General features: G+C 36.4%; 1 protein-coding gene across 1 annotated transcript in view; it reads right to left on the bottom strand.

The window, feature by feature from the left end:
- SLC9A4 (solute carrier family 9 member A4) overlaps positions 1 to 25,382 on the bottom strand; it is a 72,315-nt gene that overhangs the window by 16,868 nt on the left and 30,065 nt on the right. Inside the window, exons 5-9 of the mRNA XM_037060818.1 lie at positions 22,964 to 23,166; positions 22,269 to 22,355; positions 11,662 to 11,732; positions 8,250 to 8,411; positions 2,143 to 2,239 (exon numbers count right to left, since the gene is read on the bottom strand). Of these exons, the coding sequence (XP_036916713.1) occupies positions 2,143 to 2,239; positions 8,250 to 8,411; positions 11,662 to 11,732; positions 22,269 to 22,355; positions 22,964 to 23,166 (620 nt within the window). The remainder of the gene's footprint in view (positions 1 to 2,142; positions 2,240 to 8,249; positions 8,412 to 11,661; positions 11,733 to 22,268; positions 22,356 to 22,963; positions 23,167 to 25,382) is intronic.

Below are 25,382 nucleotides of genomic sequence, written 5' to 3'. Positions count from 1 at the left end.
TTTGCTAAAGGGAACTAAAGTTAAACAAATTGTTTTTCTCCTTTGAAAATATAAAATTCTGAATGTGTCCTGATCATTAGGGCCACTGCAGGGACTGCCCATCAGTCTTTTGACTTATCCTTAGGATCAAGGCTGAGGCTAGTCTTTTCTTGTAAATTTAGACTTTTCCTCCATCTCCATCCCTACTGCATTCCAAAGCACTTATGATGTGCTTGTCCTATTGATAATCTTCAGAGGTGAGAATCTTCTTCAACTTCCCCACCAGTGAAGATCTTGTACTAGATGTGCTAAGGGATGGTGCCAGAGCCCTTTCAGGTAAACAGACCTGGCAGAACGAGCTCAGTTTCAGGCCAATTACATGTTAGGATTCTCCAGAGTCAAACCCTTCACTCATTCTAACCTTGCTTGGAAGTGACTCCTCACTCTGAAGATGGCCTCTTCTGAAATGTGGACGGTGAGAAATGTCCCAACTGCAGTGTGAGACCTAGTGACCCAGGCTAGTTAACTATAGATGTCACCTTTTGTGATAATCCTCAAAATTGTAGACGGCCCCCTAGAAACAAAGCAGTCAAATAACTGTCTTGGGTGGCAGTTTGAGAGCTGTTTTTCCTTCAAGAAAGCAAGAGTATCATGATGGAGATAAGGAGCCACATGACCTATGCAGAAAACAGAGAAAGAAAAGACAGGAAGAGAGGAAACTGGTAAGTTTCACTCTCTCGAAGTAACAAAAGTGTAGGCAAAAGCCATCCCAGAGGCTTGGAACTATCCTCCACTTATTATTTACGTTCTCCCCTTGTGACTTTCCCATAACCTATTTGCTTATTTGGGGACAACAAGGCAGGGGACTACCACATAGCTTACAAGGAGTAGCCTAGAGGAGAGACCAAAATAGGCACGTGGATAGAAGAAGAAAGGTGGCATCTGGGAAACTGCATAAAAGAGAAAAGAGATAGAATGAGCAGTTAATCTCATTTTAGACTGGATTGGAGACCCAGGATCTCTATCTCCACTTTTGGACCTTTCCTTAAATCCAACCTTCATCAATACAGGGAAAAGGCTAAGTACTAGGCACATTTTGAGCTCTGGCCCTCCCTAAGCTAGCCCACATTGTTTAAACCAGGAAGTTCCTAACTATTTAACTAAAGCAGAACATGATAGTCTTACTGAAACAGTTTCACTTGGAATGATTTGAAAGCTGTTGCATTTCCTGAAAGCATGCTATGATTGCTGCTGACCTATATTCCTTCAGCAGGTGCACAGACTTTCCATGACACATTCCCCATAATCACTGACCTTTTTAAAGCAAGAAGCTGAAACATTTACTTTCACTACATCCTGTAAATATGGAGTCATAGAAAGAGCACTAGGTAGGCAGCTGGAAGATCTGGGTTCTTCTTTTTGTTCCATGACCTTAAACAAGTCAGATAATCAATTCCCCTAACCTTAGCATTTTCTATGTGAAAATGAGGAGCATCAACTAGATGATTTGTTTTGGTCCCATCAAGACTGTAATTTATGATATAGTCACAAAAATCAGAGCCCTCATAAAGAATTCACTTACAACCATACTGAAGAACTGCAAAGTTTGATCAACTCCTCGAACTTAAAAGAAAAAGCAACTCCTAACTAGAGTTCACAGGTTTATGTATCATTGGACTAAATCAAAGTTTCAGAAACACTCACCCACTGATTCAAGAAATGTTCCTACTCTACACTTTGGACCAGACTCCATATCATTTTCCAAAATTGAGAAATAAAATACCTAATACACCTCCTTTTTTAAAAAGCCTTTTACCATCACAGTTTCAGTGCTCTAATAGAAACCATCTCAATTTTCTAAGCTCTATTATAATCAACAGATTGAAACAACTATCTGTGACTGGAAGCCGTCATTTTTTTTTTTTGCAGGGCTAGGACAGCCTGACCCCTGGGGACAGCAACTAGATTCGCATTTCTTTTTATTCCACAGGTGCCAATTTGGAGCAGAAATATAACAATGAACTTTTTGTTCTCCAAACTAAGCAGGAAAAAATTGTTCAGCAAAAAGACTGCTTTAGAGAGGACAATGTGACTAAGACCTGATTCTTGAGAGGTTGATTCCCAGGACAGGCCACAAGGACAAGTAAGATCACTTCTACACACCCTCTGTCGAACTTGGTACATATTGCGCGTCAGAATGTCCCTCATGGCCTCCACATCTTCCTGGGAAAGCTTTTTGACTCCTTGTATCCGTTGGGTTCTGCAAACATCATTGGAGGAAGGCAAGCATTAATGTTCCATCTTGGCAAGAGTGCCTGAAAAGTATCAGAGTACTTGAGGGAGTTCTAAGTTCCAGGCCCCTGTTTTTACATAATCTTTCCTGTTGTTTTGGTAAGCTCCAGTGAAATAGCAGTACATAGTCTTGACTTACATTTTAAAAATATAGTTTCTTTACCTTTAACTTTTATATGAAAAATATTATAGCTCATTTTTAAAAAGGGGCTTACGATGACAACAAATCAGTTTCTTTCCCCTCCATATTTGCTATAAACAAACATGTCTGTAAAATATAATAAAGTCAATTATTAGACAATTAAAGTCAATTATTATTAGTCAAAAATTTTCAAAACTACCATAAAAAGCAAACCAAATGTTTTACTATTAGATTGAACAGAAATAAGGTTACCCAGTCAAAACTGATTCTTTTTTTTTAAGACTGATTCTTAATTAGCTTCATAATTATGGTAGACAAGTGACAAACAGCTCATGGACAATGCTATATCCACATACCACATTTTGACTGGCATTAAGCTAAGTGTACTAAAATTTTATGAGTACCTTTATGAGTACATCTACCTTGGGATTGTTCCTTTAGGGATTTTATCTTCTAGAAAGTTAAAGAACATTCTAAGAAACTAGTATCATATTTTACAAGGAACAGTTTTATAATGAAAAATCCAGCCCAGTTGTGAGACACTAAGAACTCTGTGATATTCTAGAAACAGTTGACTGCTCACTTCTGCATAGACCAGCTCCCCACATTGTCCTTCACCATGAGCTCCCCACAAGCCCCCCCAAAAAGGTTCAAAAACAAAGTCATGCCCAGATTATCAGTCAATACACAATTGTCTTCTGAGGATTTCAAAGTCATAACATTGCTATGTGCAGAATTTGCATTGACAAATATATTTGATTTCAATCATTTCAATTTAGTGGAGGTAATTTCTATTACTATTTTGTGAGTAATATATATTCACCGTAGAACATAAAAATTTAAAAAGGAGAACTAAAGAAAATTAAACCATTTTAACACTATCATCTTCCTTAACATTTTTATATAAATGCTTACAGATTTTTGCTTTTTTTTTCTTCTCTAGCTGTAGCTCTTCTGAATGCATAAGGGCACTGTTGTGCTCAAATCTGTTTGCAAAGGGCTCAGAATGATTTATCAAAGAGATACGTAGTTATTAGTTTCCATACAGGTCACTTTTAAAATATTTTCCCCAAGCATTGGTAGCAAAGTAATCATAAATAGCAAGGACATTTTGTAAGTAATGTACAACTGGTAAAGGATTTTTAAGGACCTGAGTGCTAGATATATTTAGCAATCCTATCTGTGCACTGACTAATACCCTTTCTACATAATCTTTGAAGCCAGAGTTTCCATATCTTAGAGTTATGAATGTCAACACTATTGACATTGTTCCCAACCTTGGTGAACTGAACATTATTATAAGGGCTTTTCGGCTTAACTGGTAAAATGTTCTTCAAAATAAATGTATTCTTCTGATTTAGATACACCCACAAATTCCAACAATTTTAATACATCCCCTTACAATTGTGGAAGCAATCTGTTGCTAAGTAGAAACAATAGCTAATGAAAGAGTTTCATTTTCTGTATGCCTATCAAAAGTAGGAAAACCCATTTGTAAAGGCAATGTTAAAGTTAAACTTCAGATAGCAGGAGACCTAACTTGGCACACTCTTTGGTTGGCAGTCTTTGGTTTACAATTGACCACTTTGGGAAGGATCAAACTTAATTAGAAGTCCATTCAGGCTGCTGGCTGGATGTGTAATACAGGTATCCCAAGGACATCATCTTTCACTAATCCACAGTGAGCAGCTGCAGCTATAAAATCATAAATTGAATCATTAACTTGGCAAGGTGACAGCTGGAGTTTTCTACCTGCCATTTGATTAGCAGGACTATCCTGGAAATAATTATATCATGAGCACAGGAAAGATATAACCTTTAGAAAAATGGAATATTAATAATTTGTTAGTCAAAAAGGTAAAATTATAAAATGAAAGATACTTGAATCTTCATTCATTATCCATAAAAAATATCTGTCACCATAAATAAAAGTCCTATGGTAATTTCATGACTCTTAAAATCAGTCAGAAAAATCTGAATCTAAATGTATCTGAATAAAGGGTTCATATTTCTTCTAACTTCTTTTTCAAAAAAGAGATGCTATGATAGTGTAAAAAGAGGCTTCAGTTACAAACAATATAGATATAAAATCTGTTTGATGTTATGTTAATGCCATAATATTAATTTACAAAACATCAAATACTATACCCCAATTCATTCAGAAGAATCCATTCTCTTTGAATAGCTTTATTCATTAAATCCATAGGAAATGCATAAGGTGACTGAAGGACATGCCCACTGAGTAAACAATGGTGCCCAACTGCTCTTCTGTGACTGTGGTTGCCTAGTGTCTTTTTTCCCCTATTAAATTTATTGGAATTACTTTTTAGGAAGGTCACAAAAATGACCAAAATTTAGAATGAGTGAAGAGTGGCAGAGAAGAAGGCCTGACTTCCCATAACACCATATTCCCTTATGGAATGAAAATGACATCAGTTTTCATTCCAGAGTCTTTGGTATAAAAATGCATGAAAGTTAACTTCCGCCAGTCAATATGTGATCAAATAAAAATTTATTAAAGTATAATAAATGTATGCTTTTTATAAATGACAGATTGAAATTATTTGGGAGTTTTTAAATATAATATTTAAAGCTGTACATTGTAGTTTGCTATGCCTATAAATTTATAAATTTGCATTTAATATATTTTTAATATTAACCAAAAATTTTTAAAGCTTCCACAGTTTTAATCAATCTAAGCCTCTATGCTCTGATGTTTTAAAAGCTTACTACTCACTGGTAAAATGAGAAGCCTCGTATTTAAAATAATAATTCAAATACATACTCTACTTATTCTACAGAGTTATTTTGAGGTTTAAATGAAATAATGCATGGAAAAGTAATAAAATTCCATGGAATCAGCAACATCAGCAATGTATGGAATCAGCAACATCTGCACTGTGCTATAGACAACTTTTGGCGGGAGGTTCTCTTAAAGGTCACAGAGTTTTTAAATCTGAATCTCTTGTAGAACAATTGCTAAACTTCTGAAGAAAAAAATGTATGTGCATTTTTCTGTTTTTATTTCATACAGAATAATAAAAAGTGAGCTGAATACACACTTCTTTTTCCTATTATTGTATGAAGGTTTGTTTATTAAGAAATTAGCTGCTTTGATCTTAGGAGAGGAATTCCCTTTTTGCTTGATGTTCTACATATTTCTGTTGAGATCAAATAAATACAGTTTAACTACTGAACTTGAATTAATGTGTTTAAAAATTCTCCTCTCCACCCCTTTTTGGGCTATAGGTAGGAAAATACTTGTCTCTTACCTATAAGGCTCTCTTACTAATCTTGAATCAGTGTCTTAAAACGGTCTGAAAGTATGATTGACTTGAGAGAATCCTACAACCCCCTCCAAATAAAGCTTGCTTAAAAATTACCTGAGGTCAGAAACTGGGACAACTGTTTATGACCAATGTAATGTAATTCAGAGATTCAAATCATGTTTTAGCACAGAATAGACTTATTCTTATTGGAGATAAGTGATCACACATTCCTAGACCAAATGCTAACATAACTAGTAAACAAACCAATTGAGGAAGTTTCTAATAGTCTAACTTGCCTGAACCTGTTCAGCCCTCCTGCCCTGCATTGAGTTAACTCCCATTCATCCTTCAGTGAGCAGGTCAAATGTCTGGGGAATGGGTGAGTTTTACCTCTTATACCATCACAGCTCCATAGACTTATAGAATTATACATTTATGACCTTTTAAAATTAATATAACCTTTTGTATTAATGTCATGACCCAGCTCAATGAAGACAGGGACAATGTCTGCTTTCACATAGTAGGTGCCCAAAGAATAAGATTGGGCCTGCGCTGAGGCTAGTGCAGTACTTGCCTTTGGTAAGAGGACATCAAAAAACATTGTATGTGGTTCTTACCCCTCCATGAACCCAACCCCTACACCAAAATTAAGTAATCAAGTTAAGTAGGATTTGAATGCAATATTTTAGAAAATAAAGGTCAATGCAAAAAATCCACGATGAATAAAATATTAACATTTAAGTAAAAATAAGTTCAATCTTACTGATTTTTCCTTCTGCTTTAGGCTCTAACATGGCACTGCCAATAAAAATTTGTTAACAAATTTTCTTATAGCCATTTCATGAGCAGCACCAAAATAAACAAATCAACCATAAAACAGTTTCACTAAAAAATAAGGCAAATTGCTCTTTATTTACACTGGGTTGCACTCAGGGACATCACTACCTTAGATTTTTCCTAGGCTGTGGAAGAGAGACAATGGTGTTTCTGATTTATTAGTAAGTAAGCGATGAGAAGAAATACACATTCAAGATTAGTGACAATTTTATTGCTATATATTCTTAGCTCTTCTCTCAACTAGGTTTTCAAACATGAGGACATAATTAAAGCTTATGATCAAGTGTTCTTACTACCTGAATAGAACAGGATGGAAGGGCTAGAGTTCCTTATCCTAAATATATGCTCTGATTAATTTTCTCAATTCATAAATCATTTCTTGGGAAAAAACTGGGCATCCATGGGTGGGGCAGGTATAAATTAATTCATGTGATATTGAAAGGACTCTTGTTAAATGTCAGAGAGTTAAAGCAACTTGGAAAACACCTACCCACATGTTAAGATAATTGGTTTCCAATGCTACAATAGAAGTGCCATGCTTCAAAGGAAATCATCTTGTAATGACAAACTTATACACAGGTCTTACCTCTCCATACATCGGCCTCTACACCAACTCCCTAAGGCCCTTAGCTCCCAGGAAACCATTCCTCTCTCTAATCCTATTGCAAGCTAGTCTCACACAGGCTCAAGACAAATCTCACACTGATCTTTTGGCCTTAAACACAATGACACACACACTTTTCTTTTTAAACAGCCCACCAGCCACCACACCTCTTGCTACCATCACTCATCTCCAAATCCAAGTTAGCACCTCAGAATGCTGACTTGGTTTCTCTTTGTGCAAGAGAGGAAGAGAAATGACTCATGAAAAGAATGCAGTGGTAGAATTAGCAGAATCACACAAACAAGGGTTGAAAGGTGGAGAGTTCTAATCAGAAAGAGAAAGATAAATTCTTGTAAAACATGCTGTAATTTGATAAATTTATTTGCTTCTCCCTCCCAAAGAAAGTAATTTGCAGAAACTAGGTGAAACAGGTTGTGCATGGCTAAACTACTAAATGCCAAGACTTAGATTATTTTTTTAAAGATTTTGTTTATTTATTTATTTTTAGAGAAGGGGAAGGGAGGGAGAAAGAGAGGGAGAGAAACATCAATGTGTTGTTACCTCCCATGAGCCCCCCGCATTGGGGACCTGGTCTGCAACCTAGGCATGTGCCCCAACTGAATCAAACCTGTGACCCTTTGGTTCGCAGGCCAACACTCAATCCACTGAGCCACACCAGCCAGGGCAAGATCATCTTTTTCTTTCTTCAATATTTCTACCTCATACTTGCCTTTTTTCACCCCCAGTATTATCTTTAATTAAGAATTAATGAGTTAGTGCCCTTTGGAATCCTGATGTTGAACATCTAAATCAGTGGTTGCCAGAGGGGAGGGATGTTGGAGAACTGGGTGAAAAAAGTGAAGGGATTAAGAAGTACAAATTACAGTTAAGAATAGTCACAGGGATGTAAAGTACAGCATAGGAAATATAGTCAATAATATTGTAATATCTATGCATGGATCCAGGTAGGTACTTGAAATATTGGGGGATCACTATGTAAATTATATGATAGTCTAACCACTATGCTGTACACCTGAAACTAGTACAGAATAGTAACAAAAGTAAACTATAATTGAAAAACATTTTTAATGAAAATGATCTAGATCAAAGAGCAAATATCACTTACTGATGGGGTATGGAAAATGCTGTAGAACTTAGAATACCAGTTTCTACCATCTCAATAGCTTGTTTTATTTCCAGCCTCTTGTACAAAGAAACAATGCTTGATTTTGGCAGGTTCTTTCGGATTAGAATTTTCCGTAAATATCTATGATCAAACTTCTTAAACCTAAAAATGAAAACCAACATTTGGGAAATGTTTAATCTCTGTACATGATATGTAACTATGTCCTGTTCTTAAAACAAATTACTACTTAACTTTAGTCTGAGAAACATCAGGACAGTGTCTGGAATTCATAGCTGTCAAACATTTTTTTAAATCATGGAATGAATATTTTTTTAAAGAAAGAAAGAATGGCTTAGTGGCCTGAATATAGCGAAAATCAATTACACAAAAGGAAGGGATGAGCTGTAATTAGGACAGAATATATCATAAATAGGGAGCAGGAAAGGCCCAGTCTAGCTCATTTCCAACTGTAAGAGAAAAAACGAGGGGGCTGAAGCTTTTGAACAGGTGTTTCATTCTAACAGCTCCTAACAGTGGCATATGTACCTACAGTGACACTGGCTTATCCAAACAAAACCAGGAAGTTTTAATGGCCCTGTGGTTACAGTAGTTCCCCCCCACCCCTATGCTGCAGATCATTTTCTGCTTTGCCAATTAAGGGTGATTGCAGAACCCATAAACCTTGATAGTCTGAAGGATGGAGAATCTGAATAGGCTAGATGCCAATGCCTGCCAATTATTGTAGTGAACTTCTCACTGACCCATTAGACTGAGCTGCATGGATGTATTGATGCCTTCATCAAAAGTTGGCCATTTGGGTAGAAATTTTCAACACTTCCAATCATTTTACATTCAAGAAGTAATTTGTCTGCCTACTTTACTTGTTGCCATTCCCCTTGCCCTACTTGCCATATGGCTTCCCCTGATAAACCACTGAGTTATTATCTCATGCCCACCATGTCCTGATTGATACAGGCTTTCCCTTTTAGCTTTCCTAGTGACTTCTGAGTCTCCTCCACCCTTCCTCTTCTTTACCTGCCCAATAGAAATGAAGGCTTCTCAGAATCCTGTCCTCACTCAGTGACTTCACCCATGCCCATAGCTTTGGTTGCCAAACACTCCCTGACAACCACAGCCTTAATCTCAAGCCCAATCTTCATTATAGATTATGAAACATAATCTATTGTGTAACTCTAAACATTTGCCTACTGTGTATAAATATAACCATGATATTATTCTCTCCCTAGACTCCTGTCTGGAAATCTCAGTCATTCTTATTTTCCACTGACTTATTTTTATTTTTATTTTTAAAGATTTATTGAAGTATAATTTAAGTGTATGATTCAGTAATTTTTAAATATATATTTTATTGATTATGCTATTACAGTTGTCCCATCATTTTCTCCCTTTTATTTTCCTCCACCCTGTACCCTCCCTCCCATCAGCATTCCCCAACCTTAGTTCATGTCCATAGGTCATGCATATAAGTTTTTTGGCTTCTCCATTTCCCATACTATTCTTAACCTCCCCCTGTCTATTTTGTACCTACCACTTATGCTTCTTATTTACTGTACCTTTTCCCCCATTCTCCTTCCTCCATCTTCCTTCAGATAACCCTCCATTGTGATCTCCATTTCTATGAATCTGTTCCTGTTCTAAATGTTTGCTTAGTTCATTTTTGGTTTTGTATTTTTTTAGGTTTAATTCTTGACAGTTGTGAGTTTGTTCTCATTTTACAGTTCATATTTTTTATCTTAATCTCTTCTTGGATAAGCCACTTTAACATTTCATAAAATAAGGGATTGGTGATGATAAACTCCTTTAACTTAACCTTAGCTGGGAAGCACTATATCTGTGATTCTATTACAAATGAAAGCTTTCCTGGATAGAGCAATTTTAAATGTAGGTTTGGTTTTTTTTTTTTGCTTTCCTGACTTCAAATACTTCTTTCCAGCCCCTTCTTGCCTGCAAGGTTTCTTTTGAGAAATCTGCTGATAGTCTTATGGGAACTCTGTTGTAGGTAACTGTCTCATTTTCTCTTGCTGCTTTTAAAATAATCTCCTTATCTTTAATCTTGGCTAATGTAAGTATGATGTGCCCCAGTGTGTGCTTCCTTAGGTCCAATTTTTTGGGGACTCTCTAAGTGCCCTGGACTTCCTGGAAGCCTATTTCTTTTGCCAAATTAAGGAAGTTTTCCTTCATTATTTGTTCAAATAAATTTTCAATTTCTTGCTCTTCCTCTTCTCCTTCTGGCACCCCTATGATTTGGATGTTGGGACATTTCAAGTTGCCCTGGAGGTTCCTAAGCCTCTCCTCATTATTTTGAATTCTTGTTTCTTCATTCTGTTCTGGTTGAATGTTTCTTTCTTCCTTCTGGTCCAATCCATTGTCTTGAGTCCCAGTTTCCTCCCCATCACCATTGGTTCCCTGTACATTTTCCTTTATTTCACTTTGTATATCCTTCACTTCTTCTTCTATTTTGCAACCATACTTAATCATTTCTGTGAGCATCTTGATTACCAATGTTTCAGGCTGTGCATCTGTTAGACTGGCTATCTCTTCATCACTTAGTTGTGTTTTTTTCTAGAGCTTTGATCTGTTCTTTCATTTGGGCAACAATTTTTTTGTCTCAGTGCCCCTGTTATGTAGTAAGGGGTGGAGCCTTAGGTGCTTGCTGGGGCAGGGCAATTCATGTGGCTACATTGTGGCACTATATGTCGGGGAGGGGTCCAAGAGGGAACAATGCCACTTGCTCTGCTCTCGGTTGGCTTTCAGTCACTTCCTCTGCTATCCACAAGCATATTGGGCACTTCTGGTGCTTATTTCCTAGTGAGTGGTTTTGTGTACTAGTCTAAGACCCTATGGGTCTCACCAATGACCTCTCCTGTGAAGCTGGGAGTTTCTCTCACAGGTTTTTCAGTCAGAAGTTTTGAGGCTTTATTTCCCCATGCTGGAACCCTGGGTCTAGGTCTGTCTTGCTTCACAGTAGTTCCTCTACATGCAAGTGTGGGAACTCCTGCTCCACCAGGTGCTGCCTCTCCCAGTCCTCTAGACACTGCCTTGCCACAGGTCCTCTCCACACCAGCTGCCCATCTCCACCCCTCCTACCGGTATGGGTGAATGTTTCTTCTTTAACTCCTTGGTTGTTGTTGGCAGTTCTGGTTATATTTTGTTTTTAAATTTCTTGTCCTTTTTTGGTTGTGGGAAGAGGCATAGTGTATCCACCTACACCTCCATCCTGGCCAGAAGTTTTCCACATGCTTCTTGTATGAAATGGCTCCCAGACCCTTGCTTTTTCCAGTCCCTTTCCTCTAGATTTTTTCTAGTTTTTGTTCAGCTTCCAATGTAACATTTTGAGGTCCCCCATGCCATAAATATCCTTCCTAAATAGTGAAACCCTCAGTTTCCTTACTTGTCTCGCACTTGGTAGTGGCTCCATTGCCCACACACATCTTCAATTCCAGCCTTCAGGTGATCCATCAGCTGGCAAACCAAACACAAAGGATATGATTGCTAGTGAAACCTTAATGATGAAAGACACACAAGGTAATCTGATACACTTTGGAAAACAAAGGCATCTGTTATTCTCTGGAGCATATCCTCTTTTCTATCACTCCGTTCATATAACTAAAAAGTTATAAATATTTTCATAGTAATTTAACTTTATGATTCAATGACTGTAGAAAAAAGTTCCTTAATAAGGCACATAACTTGCAATGAAAACAGGGTACCTTCCATTTCCTTTGAATATTATATTTCTAGAAATATTTAGGAAATATCTCATTGCTGAAACCATGTAGATATAAAGCCTACTAATTAGCTTACTATTAATTTCATGGCAAAAAAGAGAAAATGCCAGTTTCTCAATTTATACAGCTTCTAAAAATATAATCTACAGATGTTCTATTATAATAACATATAACAACAAAATTTAGCCATATGCCTATTTTTTTGACTTTTTTTTCATGATAGAGGCCAAATATAGTATATTTGACTTATCCAAATTGTTTATAGGAGCTTAGGAAAAGGCACAATCCCATCAAAATTTATAAATTAGGCCCTGGCTGGTGCAGCTCGGGGATTGAGCATGGGCCTGTGAACCACACGATTGTGGTTTGATTCCCAATCAGGGCACATGCCTGGGTTGCAGACCAGTTCCCAGCAGGATACTCACAAGAAGCAACCATACACTGATATTTCTCTCCTTCTCTCCTTCCCTTCCTCTCTAAAGATAAATAAATAAAATCTTTAAAAAATTATAAATTAGTATTCATACAATTTAAAGTTATAATCACTAAAGTTTAAACTAGCTTCCAAACTTTTTGCAGAATATATTAAAATACTAAATTTCTAAAGTAACTAACTGGTACATATTTTACCAATAATTATAACTTTTTTAAAACATAAGAAAGATGTAAATAACCAATTTTTATTGTCTTAGATATATAATTTTTATTTTCTTAGATATATAATTTCTTATTTCTGAAAATAATGAGCAGAGGTTACAGAGACAAAATTTTTAGTTAGGTTAAACGTTACTTATTTTAAAGCACTTACTCCCTGTCCTCATATATTGAGTATTTACAAATGACTTTGAACAGTTTTGGTTTGGGATCATAAAAAGCATCCCAAGAGCATCTACTTTAGGTGATGAAGGGGACTGCACCACTGAATCTGACAGGCCTCGCACCATAGATGGTCACACCACAAAGTCAGGAAGTCAAAACAGATCAACATAAGAAACAAAAAAAAAAGAGTTTTATAAATACTGAGAAGACAAAGAAAGAACTCTCAATCAAAAGGAAAGGAGGAATCCTCAGAAAGACTGCTAAATAAAATAAAGACAAGTCAACTAACAGATACTTGGTTCAGAAAAATGGTTATAAAGAAGCTCAATGAGGGGCTCAAGAAGCCCTGAGAAATACCAAAAACAAGAGGGAAACTATGAGGAACTTACTGCAAACTATATCAGTATAAAAAAGGACATAGAAACAATCAACATGGACAAAGAGGAAATGAAGAGTACAATTTCTAAATTGAACAACACAGTAAGTATAAGGAATCAAAAGAAGGCTACATGAAGCAGAGAATTGAATTCATTGAGCTGGAGGACAATGTAGAAAAAATTCCCCAAAAAGAGCACAAAAACGAAAAAATAAGAAGAATGAAGAGGGGTTCAGGGAAATGCAGGACAACATGAAACAGAATGATATCCGTGTAATAGGGATACCAGAAGGAGAAGAAGAGGAGCAAGGAAGAGAAAACTTGTTTGAAAAAATAATGATGGAAAACTTCCATAATTTGATGAGAGAAAAAGCAACATGAGTCCAGGGAACATAAAGAGTCCCAATTAAGAGTGATCCAAAAAGGCCCACTTCAAGACACATCATAATTAAAATGGCAAAATTCAAAGACAGCAAGAATCTTCAAGGTAGGCAAGAAATCTTCAAGGCAGCAAGAAAGAAACAGGAAGTAACATACAAGGGAGCACCAATAAGGCTAGCAGCTGACCTCTCAACAGAAACATTACAAGCCAGAAGGGAATGGCAAGAAATATTCCAAGTAATGAAAAGCAAAGGCTTGCAAATAAGACTACTCTACCCAGTAAGCCTCGCAATTAAAATGGAAGATGAAATAAAGAGCTTCCCAGACAAAAGAAAGCTAAAAAATACAATTCCACCAAACCAGCATTGCGAGATATGCTAAAGGGACTGATTTAAGAAGAGGAAGAAAAATAGTAAGAGGAACACAGGTACAAAGGGGGTAAAATGGAAGTAAGTAAGTACCAATCAATAATACCCTTAAATATAAATGGATTAAATGCTCCAATAAAAAGACATAGGGTAGCTGAATGAATAAGAAAACATGACCCACACATATGCTACCTTGAAGAGACCCACCTCAGAACAGAGGACCTCCACAGACTAAAAGTGAAGGGTTGGAAAAAAATATTCTTAGCAAACACTCAGAAAAAAAAGCTAAGGTAGCAATACTTTTTAAATATATTTTATGAATTATGCTGTTACAATTGTCCCATTTTCCCTCCTTTATTCCCCTCCACCCTGCACACCCCCTCACACCCACATTTCCCCCCTTTACTTCATGTCCATGGGTTGTACATATAAGTTCTTTCGTTTCTACATTTCCTATACTATGCTTAATCTCCCTCTCCTTTTTTCTACCTACCATTTATGCTACTTGTTCTCTGTATCTTTTCTCCCTGTCTCCCCATCCCACTCCCCCACTGACAACCCACCATATGATCTCCATTTCTTTGATTCTGTTCCTGTTCTAGTTGTTTGCTTAGTTTGCTTTTGTTTTTGTTTTAGGTGTGGTTGTTAATAGCTGTAAGTTTGTTGTCACTTTAGTGTTCATATTTTTTATCTTCTTTTTTCAAGATAAGTCCCTTTAACATTTCATATAATAAAGTCTGGGTGATGATGAACTCCTTTAACTTGATCTTATCTGGTAAGCACTTTATCTGCCCTTTCATTCTAAATGGTAGCTTTGCTGGATAGAGTAATCTTGGATGTAGTCCTTGCCTTTCATGACTTGGAATACTTCCTGCCAGACCTTGTTGCCTGCAAGGTTTCTTTTGAGAAATCAGTTGACAATCTTCTGGACACTCCTGTGTTGGTAACTGTCTCATTTTCTCTTGCTGCTTTTAAGATAATCTCCTTATCTTTAATGTTGGCTAATGTAATAATGATGTGCCTTGGTGTGTTCCTCCTTGTGACTCTCTGAGCTTCCTGGACTTCCTGGAAGTCTATTTCTTTTGCCAGATTAGAGAAGTTTTCCTTCATTATTTGTTTAAATAAATTTTCAATTTCTTTCTCTTCCTCCTCTCATTCTGGCACCCCTATGATTCAGATGTTAAAATGCTTAAAGATAAACTGAAGGTTCCTAAGCCTCTCCTCATTTTTTTAATTTTTGTTTTTTCATTCTGTTATGGTTGAATGTTTCTTTCTTCCTTTTTTTGGTCCAAACCATTGATGTGAGTACCAGTTTCCTTCCTGTCACTGTTGGTTCCCTGAAGATTTTCTTTTATTTCACTTAGCACAGCCTCCATACCATATGCAACCGATTCTGTGAGAATCTTGGTTACCAGTGTTTTGAACTGTGCATCTGATAGGTAGGCTATCTCTTCATTGCTCGGTTGTATTTTTTTCTGGAGGTTTGATCTGTTATTTCTTTTGGGCCATTTTCTCGTCTTTTTTTTTTTTTTGTCTCAGTGTGCCTGTTATTAAGTAAAGGGTGGAGCCTTAAGTTTTCCTAGGGTGGGGCAACACAGGTCACAGTTGTGACTCTATGTGGTTGAGGGGTCTGAGAGGGAACAGTGCTGCTTGTTCTGCTGATTTAAGTCACTTCCCCCACTACCCACAATCTATCTGGGCCTTTCTGATACCTGTGTGCGTGTGTTTGTGTATGTTCTAGGACCCTTTGGGTCTCTCTAACAAAGTCTCCTGTGGCACTGAGAGTTTCTCCTGCTGCCACAACACCCAGATATTTTTCAGTCAGAGGTTTTGAAGCTTAATTTTTTTGCACTGGAACCCTGGGCTGTTTGGTTTCTCTCAGTCCCCAGCTGTTCCTCCCAGTTTATCTGCATGTGAATGTGGGACTGCCCAGTCCACAAGCTGCCACCTTACTGTGAGTCCTCTCCAGCCAGCTGCTCATCACCCCACCTCCTACTGGTCCAGATAAATGTTTTTCCTTTAACTCCTTGATTGTCAGACTTCCATACAGTTTGATTTTCTGTCAGTTCTGGTTGTTTTTAAATTTGTTGTCCTTCTTTTGGTTGTGTGAGGAGGCACAATGTGTCTACCTATGCCTCCACCTTGCCCTAAAGTCTGGTAGAAATACTCACATGGAACGAAATAGGACACTTCATAATACTCAAGGGAAGAATCCATCAAGAGGAATAAATATTGTAAACATATATGCAAACAAAAATATTAGGAAAATCTTGGAGCATTTCAAGAAAGATATAGACAGCAAAACATTTATAGTTGGGGACTTTAACACACCCCTGTCAACAATGGATACATCTTCCAAAGAAAATATCAGCAAGGATATTGTGAAAGTGAATGACACGGTAAATCAAATAGGCTTAATGGATATGTAGAGAAAGAACTTTTCATCCCGTAGAAGCAAAATGTACATTCTTTTCAAATGCACATGGAACATTTTCAAAGATAAAACACATGAGAGGACACAAAACAAGCTTCAACAAATTCAAGAAAATTGAAATCATATCAAGCATTTTCTCCAACCACAAAAGCTTGAAGCTAAAAACCAACCTCAAGGGAAAAACTAAAAAATACTCAAATTCATGAAGATTGCTGTTAAACAATGAATGGGTTAAAAATGAGACCAAGAAAGAAATAAAATGTTTCTGGAAATAAATGAAAATGAACATGCAACAATACAAAACATATGGGACACAGTAAAGGTAGTCTAGACAGGGTAGTTTATAGCAATACAGGCCCACCTAAAAAAAAAAAAAAATAGAAGCATTTCAAATGAACAACCTAACCCTACATCTACAAGAACTGAAGAAACAACAACAAACAAAACCCAGAGTGAGTAAAATGAAAGAAATTATCAAGATCAGTGTGGAATTAAATGACATAGACAATAAAAGAATAGTTTAAAGAATTAAAAAATCAAGGAGCTGATTCTTTGTAAAGATAAACAAAAATGACAGATCTTCAAACAGACTCACCAGTGAAAAAAAAGTACCCAAATAAATAAAATCAGAAATGAAACATGAGAAATTAGAACTGATACCACAGAAATAAAAAGGATTGTAACAAATTACTATGAACAATACGCTATGAAATTTGCAAACCTAGGTGAAATGGACAAATTTCTGGAAAAATATAATCTTCCAAAACTCAATGAGGAAGAAGCAGAATGCCTAAACAGACCAATAACAGTTGGTGAATTTGAAGAAGTAATGAAAAAACTCCTATCACACAAAAGCCCTGGATTGAACAGTTTCACAGAAGAATTTACAGAATAGTTAAGATGGAGCTAGCCCCCATCTTTCTCAGACTATTCCAAAAACTCCAAGAAGAGAGACAGCTACCAAACTCTTTTCATGAGTCCAGCATCATCCTAATCCCAAAACCAGAGAAAGACACAAAAAATAGAGAAAACTATAGTTTAGCATTGCTGATGAATGTACATGCTAAAATCCTCAACAAAATATTGGCAATCTGCATCCAGCAATACATCAAAAAGATCATACACCTAGATCACATGAAACTAGTCCTGGGGATGCAAGATGGTATAATATTCACAAGTCAATAAATGTAATACATCGCATAAACAAAAGAAAAGGCAAAAATCACATGATCATATCAATAGATGCAAAAAAAGTATTTCATAATGTACAGCACCCATTTATGATAAAAGCACTCAGCAAAGTTGGAGTTGAGGGAGCACACCTCAACATAATAGTGGCCATATATGAGAAACCTACAGCCAACATGAGACTCAATGGGCAAAAACTAAAAGCTTTCCCCTTAAGATGAGGAACAAGACAAGGATGTCTACTCTCCCCAATTCTATTCAACATAGTATTGGAAATCCTAGCCACAGCAATCAGAGAATAAGAAATAAGAGGCATCCAAACTGGAAAGGAAGAAGTAAAACTGTCATTGTTGGCAGATGACATGATAGCGTACATAGAAATTCCTATAAACTCCACCCCAAAACTACTCGACCTAACATGTGAATTTGGCAAAGCAGCCAGATGCAAAGTTAATATTCAGAAATTGAAGGCATTTTTGTACACCAACAATGAAATATCAGAAAAAGGAATCAGGGGAAAAATTCCATTTGCTATAACAACACAAATTGTACCTAGGAATAAACTTAACCAAGGAGGTAAAAAAACCTGTACTCAGAAAATTTATAAAACACTGAAGAAAGAAATTAGGAAAGACACAAATAAATGGAAGCATATACCCTGTTCATGAATGAAAATACTTAACATCATCAAAATATCCATACTACCAAAAGCAATTTATAGGTTCAGTGCAATACCTATTAAAGTACCAATGGTGTATTTCACAGGTAGAGAACATTTCAAAAATTTATATCAAACTATAAACAACTCTGAATAGCCACTGCAATTTTGAGAATGAAGAACAAGTAGGAAGGACCACCATACCTGACTTTAAACTATATAACAAGGCCATGGTAATCAAAACAGTCTGATATTGGCATAAGAACAGACATATAGATCAGTGGAACAGAATACAAGCCCAGAAATAAATTCAAGTCTCTATGGTCAACTAATATTTGACAAATGGGGCAGAAGCATAAAATGGAGTAAAAATAGCCTTTTCAACAAATAGTGTTGGAAGATCTGGACAGCTACATGAAAAAAAACGATACTCGACCACCAACTTACAACATACACAAAAATAAACCTAAGATGGATTAAAGACTTAAATACAACTCATGATACCATAAAAGCCCTAGAGGAGAAATAGGCAGGAAAATCTCAGGTATTCCATGCAGCATTTTTTCACTAATATGTCCCCTAGAATAAGAGACATAAAAAAAAGAATAAGCAAATGGGACCTCATCAAAATACAAAGCTTATGCATGGCTAAGAAAAACATCAGCAAAATGAATAGAGAGTCAACCATATAGGAAAATATATTTGCCAGTGATATCTTAGACAAGGATTTGATTTCCAAAATGCATAAAGAAATCACACAACTCCACTCCAGGAAGACTAACAATCCAATTAAAAAGTGGGCAAGTATAAAGGACACATGGACAATAACTAAGGAGGGGGGCAGAAATGGGAGGGAGATGGGGAGCACTGCGGGGGGGCAGGTAAGACAGAAAACTGTACTTGAACAAGAATTAAATAATTTTTTTAAAAGTGGGCAAAGGACCAGAACAGACACTTCCCAAGAAGGACATACAAAGGGCTCACAGATGTATGATACTATTCTCAACATCACTAGCCATCAGAGAGATAAAAAATTAAAACCACAATGAGATACCACTTCACAGTGGTCAGAATCGCCATCATAAATGAATCAACAAACAATAAATGCTGGGGAGGTTGTGGAGAAAAGGGAACCCTAGTACACTGTTGGTGGGAATGCAGTGTGGAGCAGCCACTGTGGAAAACAGCATGGAATTTCCTAAAAGTACTACAAATGGAATTCCTTTTGACCCAGCAATTCCACTGCTCGAATTCTACACTAATTCTAAAGAACCTACACACCCCAATGTTCATAGCAACACAATTCATAATGCCCAAGTGCTGGAAGCAACCTAGATGCCCGTCAGTAAATTAGTGGATCAAAAAGCTGTGGTACATTTACACAAGGCAATACTATGAAGCAGGAAGAAAAAAGGAGCTCCTGTCTTTCATGATAGCAAGGATAGAATTGAAGAGCATTATGCTAAGTGAAGTAAGTCAGGTGGTGAAAGACAAATACCATATGGTCTGACCTATAAGTGGAACCTAATCAACAAAACATCCAAGCAAGAAAAAATAACCAGAAACATTGAAATAAAGAACAAACTGACAAAAACTAGAGGGGAGAAGGAAGGGAGATAAAGGGGAAAGAAGGGAAAGGGTTATCAAGCAACACGTATAAAGGACTCATGGACAAAGCCAAAGAGGGGAAGACTGAGGGTTGGTTTGGCAGGGTAAAGTGGTGGTGGGAAAATGGAGACAATTCTGTTTGAACAACAATAAAAATAAACTTTTAAAAAGAGATGAACAAACTGAGATAGAGATTTAAAAAGAAAAAGAAAAATTTTGGCTCGGGTGTCCTGGAATTTACTTACTTTATTTTCTCAGGTAACTTTGGCTATGAAATTCAGTGCTGATTTTGAATGATTTTAGCAGTTTCTCCAGCTTTAGAATCATGAATTCTCAGGGATTAAGAAACCTAAAAATTGTAAGTCAAACATCCCCTCAAATCTTCAATCTTCTATACCTATGTCAAGTGTTCTCAATTATTACTTGCCCACATCCATTTCAGCTTTGGATGTGCTATAGAAAAAAACAAGTCAGAGTGTTCTTCATTAACTGAGCTGAAGTCTGTCTCCCTATATCTTCCATACATTAGTTCTCATTCTATTCCCTGGAGCCATACAGAATAACTTCCCTCAATATTGTGTTGAATGTATTGAATTTAAATAAAATGAACAGGTAGAAACCATGCTCAATTTCATTCTGATCTTTGTCAGACTTGCATATTTTCACTGAAAACTGCTGCTAGATCTTGTCTGTAGAAGTAGTAGAAGCCTTTACCCCTTTCTAATTAAAAGTTCAATAAAAGCAGAAGATCCCATGTTACATTTGAACTCTGATTTTAGAACATAGTAGAAAGACTCTCAATGTTAGTTACAGTAGTAGTTTCTTGAGGGGTCAAATTATCTAGGTTAGTCTCCAGTTATTATTCATACTAATCTAGTTATTGCAGTTAAGACATTTTTAGATATGATTAAAGTTCAGAATCAGTTATTTTAAGTAAGGGAGACTATTCTAGATACTTTGGGTGGGCTTGATTTGATCAGTTGAAAAGTCTAGAGTGGAGCTGGGGTCTCTATGTGTGCACAGTGGCTGTAGCTCATGCCTAATAGTCTCAATCCACCTTCTTAATTACTTAATCTCCAGATTGTCAACTTCCCTCCCGGTTCCCTTAACAGGTAAGCCAATTTCTTGCAACAAAGCTATTAATATATATTTCCTACTGACTTTGCTTTCTTTCTCAGAAACACTGACAGCTTAGACCAAACGGGAGAGAGAGAAGGCATAATAAAATAAGGCTTTTAGATCCCCAAAATTCTACAAGCAAGAAAAAGCTGATCACACTAATGAGCTTCAAACATGCCACCTTTCATGAAAAAGTAAGTATGACTCAGAGCAGGGAGTTTAGAACCAAGAAGTTGGTGCAGAGGACCACAGAAGATTGTTCTTAGGCCTTGAAACCAAATAGTTTTCTTAGGTAAACTGAGAAGTGTGCTTGGGATAGATGACTTCTTTTTTCCTTCCATTTTCCCTTCCCTCTTAAAAACAAGTATCTGTAGCTGTTATCTCATGACTTCCTACCAGTAAATTTTGGAAAGTGATAACTTATTTCTTGAGTATCACATGTTCAGAACTGGAGAGGATTTTTGTCTCAGAATGGATTATACCCAGGACCTTATCCATACCTGATTTAGATCACTGAGACGGTAAGGTAATATTTGGACTTTTTGAACAGTTATGATTTAGATGAGATTTTTGGTCTCTGAGTTGATACTATAATGAGTTGACACTTCTGGGATGTTGGGGATAGAGTTAAAGTATTTTGAATGTGGAACAGACATGTATCTTTGAGGGGTAGAGGGCAGACTGTGGTAGAGGCAGAATACTGGTCTACAAAGATAGCCATGCTGTAATCCCCAGAACATGTAAATATGTTAATTTATATGCAAAGATGAATTAAGACAGCCAATGGACTTAGGCTTGCTAATCAGCTGACTTTCAGATACTTGTCTTAAATTATCCACCTGGGCTCAAAAGAATCACACAGGTCTTTAAAATGGAAGAGGAAGGCAGAAGAATCAGTATCAAAGTGATGCAGCTCAAGAAAGAACTGACCAGCCAGTGGATGAAAGGTGGATGAAAGGTGTCCAGGAGCCAAGGAATACCAGAAGTTTCCAGAAACTGGAAGAGGCAAGGAAATAGATTCCTTCTTAAAACCTCCAGACAGTAATACAGCCTTACAACATCTTAATTTTAGTCCAGAGACACATTTTGAAGTTCTGACTTCTAGAAATACAAGGTAATAACTTGATGTTTTTTTTTAAACCACCAAGTTTGTAGTAACTTCCTACAGCAGCAATAGGGAACTAGTGCAGTATTCCTGGTGGAACTGGAAAGAGGCTATGTCTAGGGATATAAGCCTCATCAAAGCCTAAATGACTCCCATAGGTGGCAAATGGGCAACTCTTTATTAATTTATTAATTATGAAAAAGAGATAACTTACACGAATGTGAAGCTCTTCATTTATGGATTCTTTTTTATTGGTTTTTTTAACATCCAGATACCTGACCAGAGGGCCAATTGTGATTCCCTAGATTATAAATAACAAAATAAAAGGCTTTGTTGTAGTTAAGATTGCCATTATAGAAAACAAATCTATTAACAAAATTATTAGAAATTCCCATTTTATGTCTTTGTTTTGTACCAGCTTTTACTAGATAAATGCTTCAGTGTTTACTTCTTTTTAATTCTTTTAAATTCTGCAATAAAAATAGGCATTTTGTCTATATTTTAAAGCAAGAGTTTCATTTCATCCCTTAAAATAACCCCTCATCAGTTTGTTAAAAGGTAGCTTGAGCTAAAATAAAAATTTGTGCTACTCAGTACTAATTGGAAACTTATTTTTATCAAGACACAGTAGAGCAGTTTTAATTCACCTGTTACCCAGGAATATTTTGATTAATATATTTTACTGATTAAAAGCCAATATACTTTAGAGTTTGAAGGATGACCACAAGCACGATCTGCGAATATTTGAGAATTTAGTTTGAGTATATTATCTAATTCTTCAAAATAATAAATAGAGGTTATAAAAATGGAAAATTATATCTGGAAATAAAATATACTTTTTGTCAGTATAGTAATTTAATTCATAATTTTTAACTAATCTACTTCCAAATATGAAAGAAATCTACCAACCTGAATAAATACAGTAAAATATATAACTACTAGAGTAGCTGTAATAAACACTTTCTTCCTAGGAAATAGAGACAGAGGAAGCAAAAATGCAAGTGAAAAACTTCCAGCTCCTCGAACGCCACTGTAGAAAACTATACACTGGTCCTTGATGGAGAAGGGGAAAGTCCGAAACTGGTTACTGACATAGAAGAGAGCAAAGACACCTAGAAAGGGAGAAATATGTATTAGAGGAGAGGGTCATGAACTAGTAGAGATACAATGCTAATGAACCAGTTTGTACACCTGTGCCTTGAAAACTTGGCACTCAAATTTCATCACAACCATGATCTCCTGTCCCAGACAGTAGCACTTCAGATTGGTAGCTTTCTAAAATCCTCTGTGTGTGTGTGTGTGTGTGTGTGTCTGTGTGTGTGTATTTTAAGTAGTAAAATCTTGATACTTTTTTATATGAGAAATGGCATATATTTTCTAATCTAACTCATAATTTTTGATCTGCCTCTTAAAACACATTAAAGCAACAATATTGCCTGAAGAATAAAAACATTTGTTATCACTCATGTTCTCATTCAGTAACCAAAGAAGGTGTGTAATTTTCAACATAAAAGGGGCCCTCTTGGGGACTGTGCTCTCTGCAGGGTGAACAAATATGATGTGGCTGATCTGGTTCTTCTTGAGAGTCAATGCAAATAAAAAAGGATTTTGGCAAGAATTCAACAGGAGGCCTTCTTGCTATCAGTACGTGGAGGGTAAAGGACAAGAGAGCTTGTTTAAAAGACAGAAATACACTCTTCTACACTACTTTTCCATCCCCAACTGGCTTGCCTGACCTCAGGCAAGGCTTTAAATTTTGTCATGCCTGACTGGTGTGGCTCAGTGGATTTGAATGCCAGCCTGCAAACCAAAGGGTCTCTGGTTCGGTTTCCAGTCAGGGCACATGCCTAGATTGCAGGCCATGTCCCCAGCATGGGTCACATGAGAGACAACCACACACTGATATTTCTCCTCTTCTCTTTCTCCCTCCCTTCCCCTCTTTCTAAAAATAAATAAATAAAATCCTTTAAAATTTTTTGTCATGTATCCAAAGCCTTCCTCTGCTTAATAGAAATAATGATAGTATTTCCATCAGAATGTCAATATAAGGTTGACATTAATTTCATAACTACAAATAATTATAAAGTAGGCCCTTATATGTTACATGTGTTTATCAGTGTGAATTATTATTAGCTATAATGAGTCAGGCTAGAATGGGAATAGGTTGGGAGTGCGAGAGCTGGTTTCTGACACTGCACTCTGTCTCTCACTGTGATGTGGTCCAGTCAGCCATGCTTGTGGTGACTGTTCCCATAAGTCCCTCAGGTAGAAGATGATGAAGATAGTCTGGGTGGTCACCAAAGCTCAACAGTGTGGAAAGAGCCATAATATTAATTCTTTCGTAGATGGTATCTATTCTTGTTGGCTGGGCTGAATCTCTGACATTAGTTTTACTCACTCTTTGGATTCCTATAGTGTTAGAACTGAAAAGGATCTTAGAAATTTGTCCGCACTCACCATTTTGTGGTTGAGAACAAGTATTTTGACTAGTTAAATGTCTGTCCAAGGTTGAATAGCTAGTTAGTAATAGTGCCAGGATTTGATGTGAGATTATAAATTTCTATCACAGTTTTCTTAAATCTTATTTCCCCTTGAGACCCAACAGTTATATTCAAGTTTTATATTTTAATATTTCTTATTTTTCCTAGATCCTAAAACCCATCCTAAATTAATTTGAAATTGATATGCTCAGTAAGTTCTCTGCCATTTTCCCTAAATTCTCCTTGAATAATTGTCTTGTCAATATTGATCAAAGTCATTTAAAATGCTTCAAATATTAGTCAAATCACTTAAAAACATAATTATTTCTATTAAAAAGGCAACATATATATTGTAGTTCAGTACTTAATTTTTTCTAGAAACATAAAATAGGATAAATCATCAGGCATTAGTCAAGACATCTCAGTTTTTAAATTAGTCATTTTATAGGGGTGATGCCAGTTACATTAGAGAGTCAGCTTTACTAATTAATGCTAAGCACTTCTTAAAAATAAAGATTCACCTTCTGGTCCTTGATTTCTATGCATCACACTCAATGCTCAACTGAAACCACCTATATTATTCAGGAAAATGTTTTCTAAAGTACTTGCCTTACATAGAATACAATTTGTGACATCTCACTTTTCCTGTAACAAAAGTGTAAATGCCCACAGTTTATCATCTATATCTGATTTCAGGTGCAAAAGGGGACAAGATAGCACCAGAAGTGAAGAGCAAGGGAGAAATTCAGTTATATTTAAATGTGTAGATGTGAAAATTCTCTCTTCAATTAAAAAAAATAACACTTTCTCAGGAATAGAACTTGATCAGCCACTAATAACTGTGAACT

The sequence above is a fragment of the Sturnira hondurensis genome, unplaced genomic scaffold (assembly GCF_014824575.4).
Source record: "Sturnira hondurensis isolate 20B ecotype Veracruz unplaced genomic scaffold, ASM1482457v3 Scaffold0012533, whole genome shotgun sequence".
Lineage (NCBI taxonomy): Eukaryota > Metazoa > Chordata > Mammalia > Chiroptera > Phyllostomidae > Sturnira > Sturnira hondurensis.
Note: the sequence above shows the minus strand (reverse complement) of the source record. Positions and strands in the feature narration are given on the sequence as shown.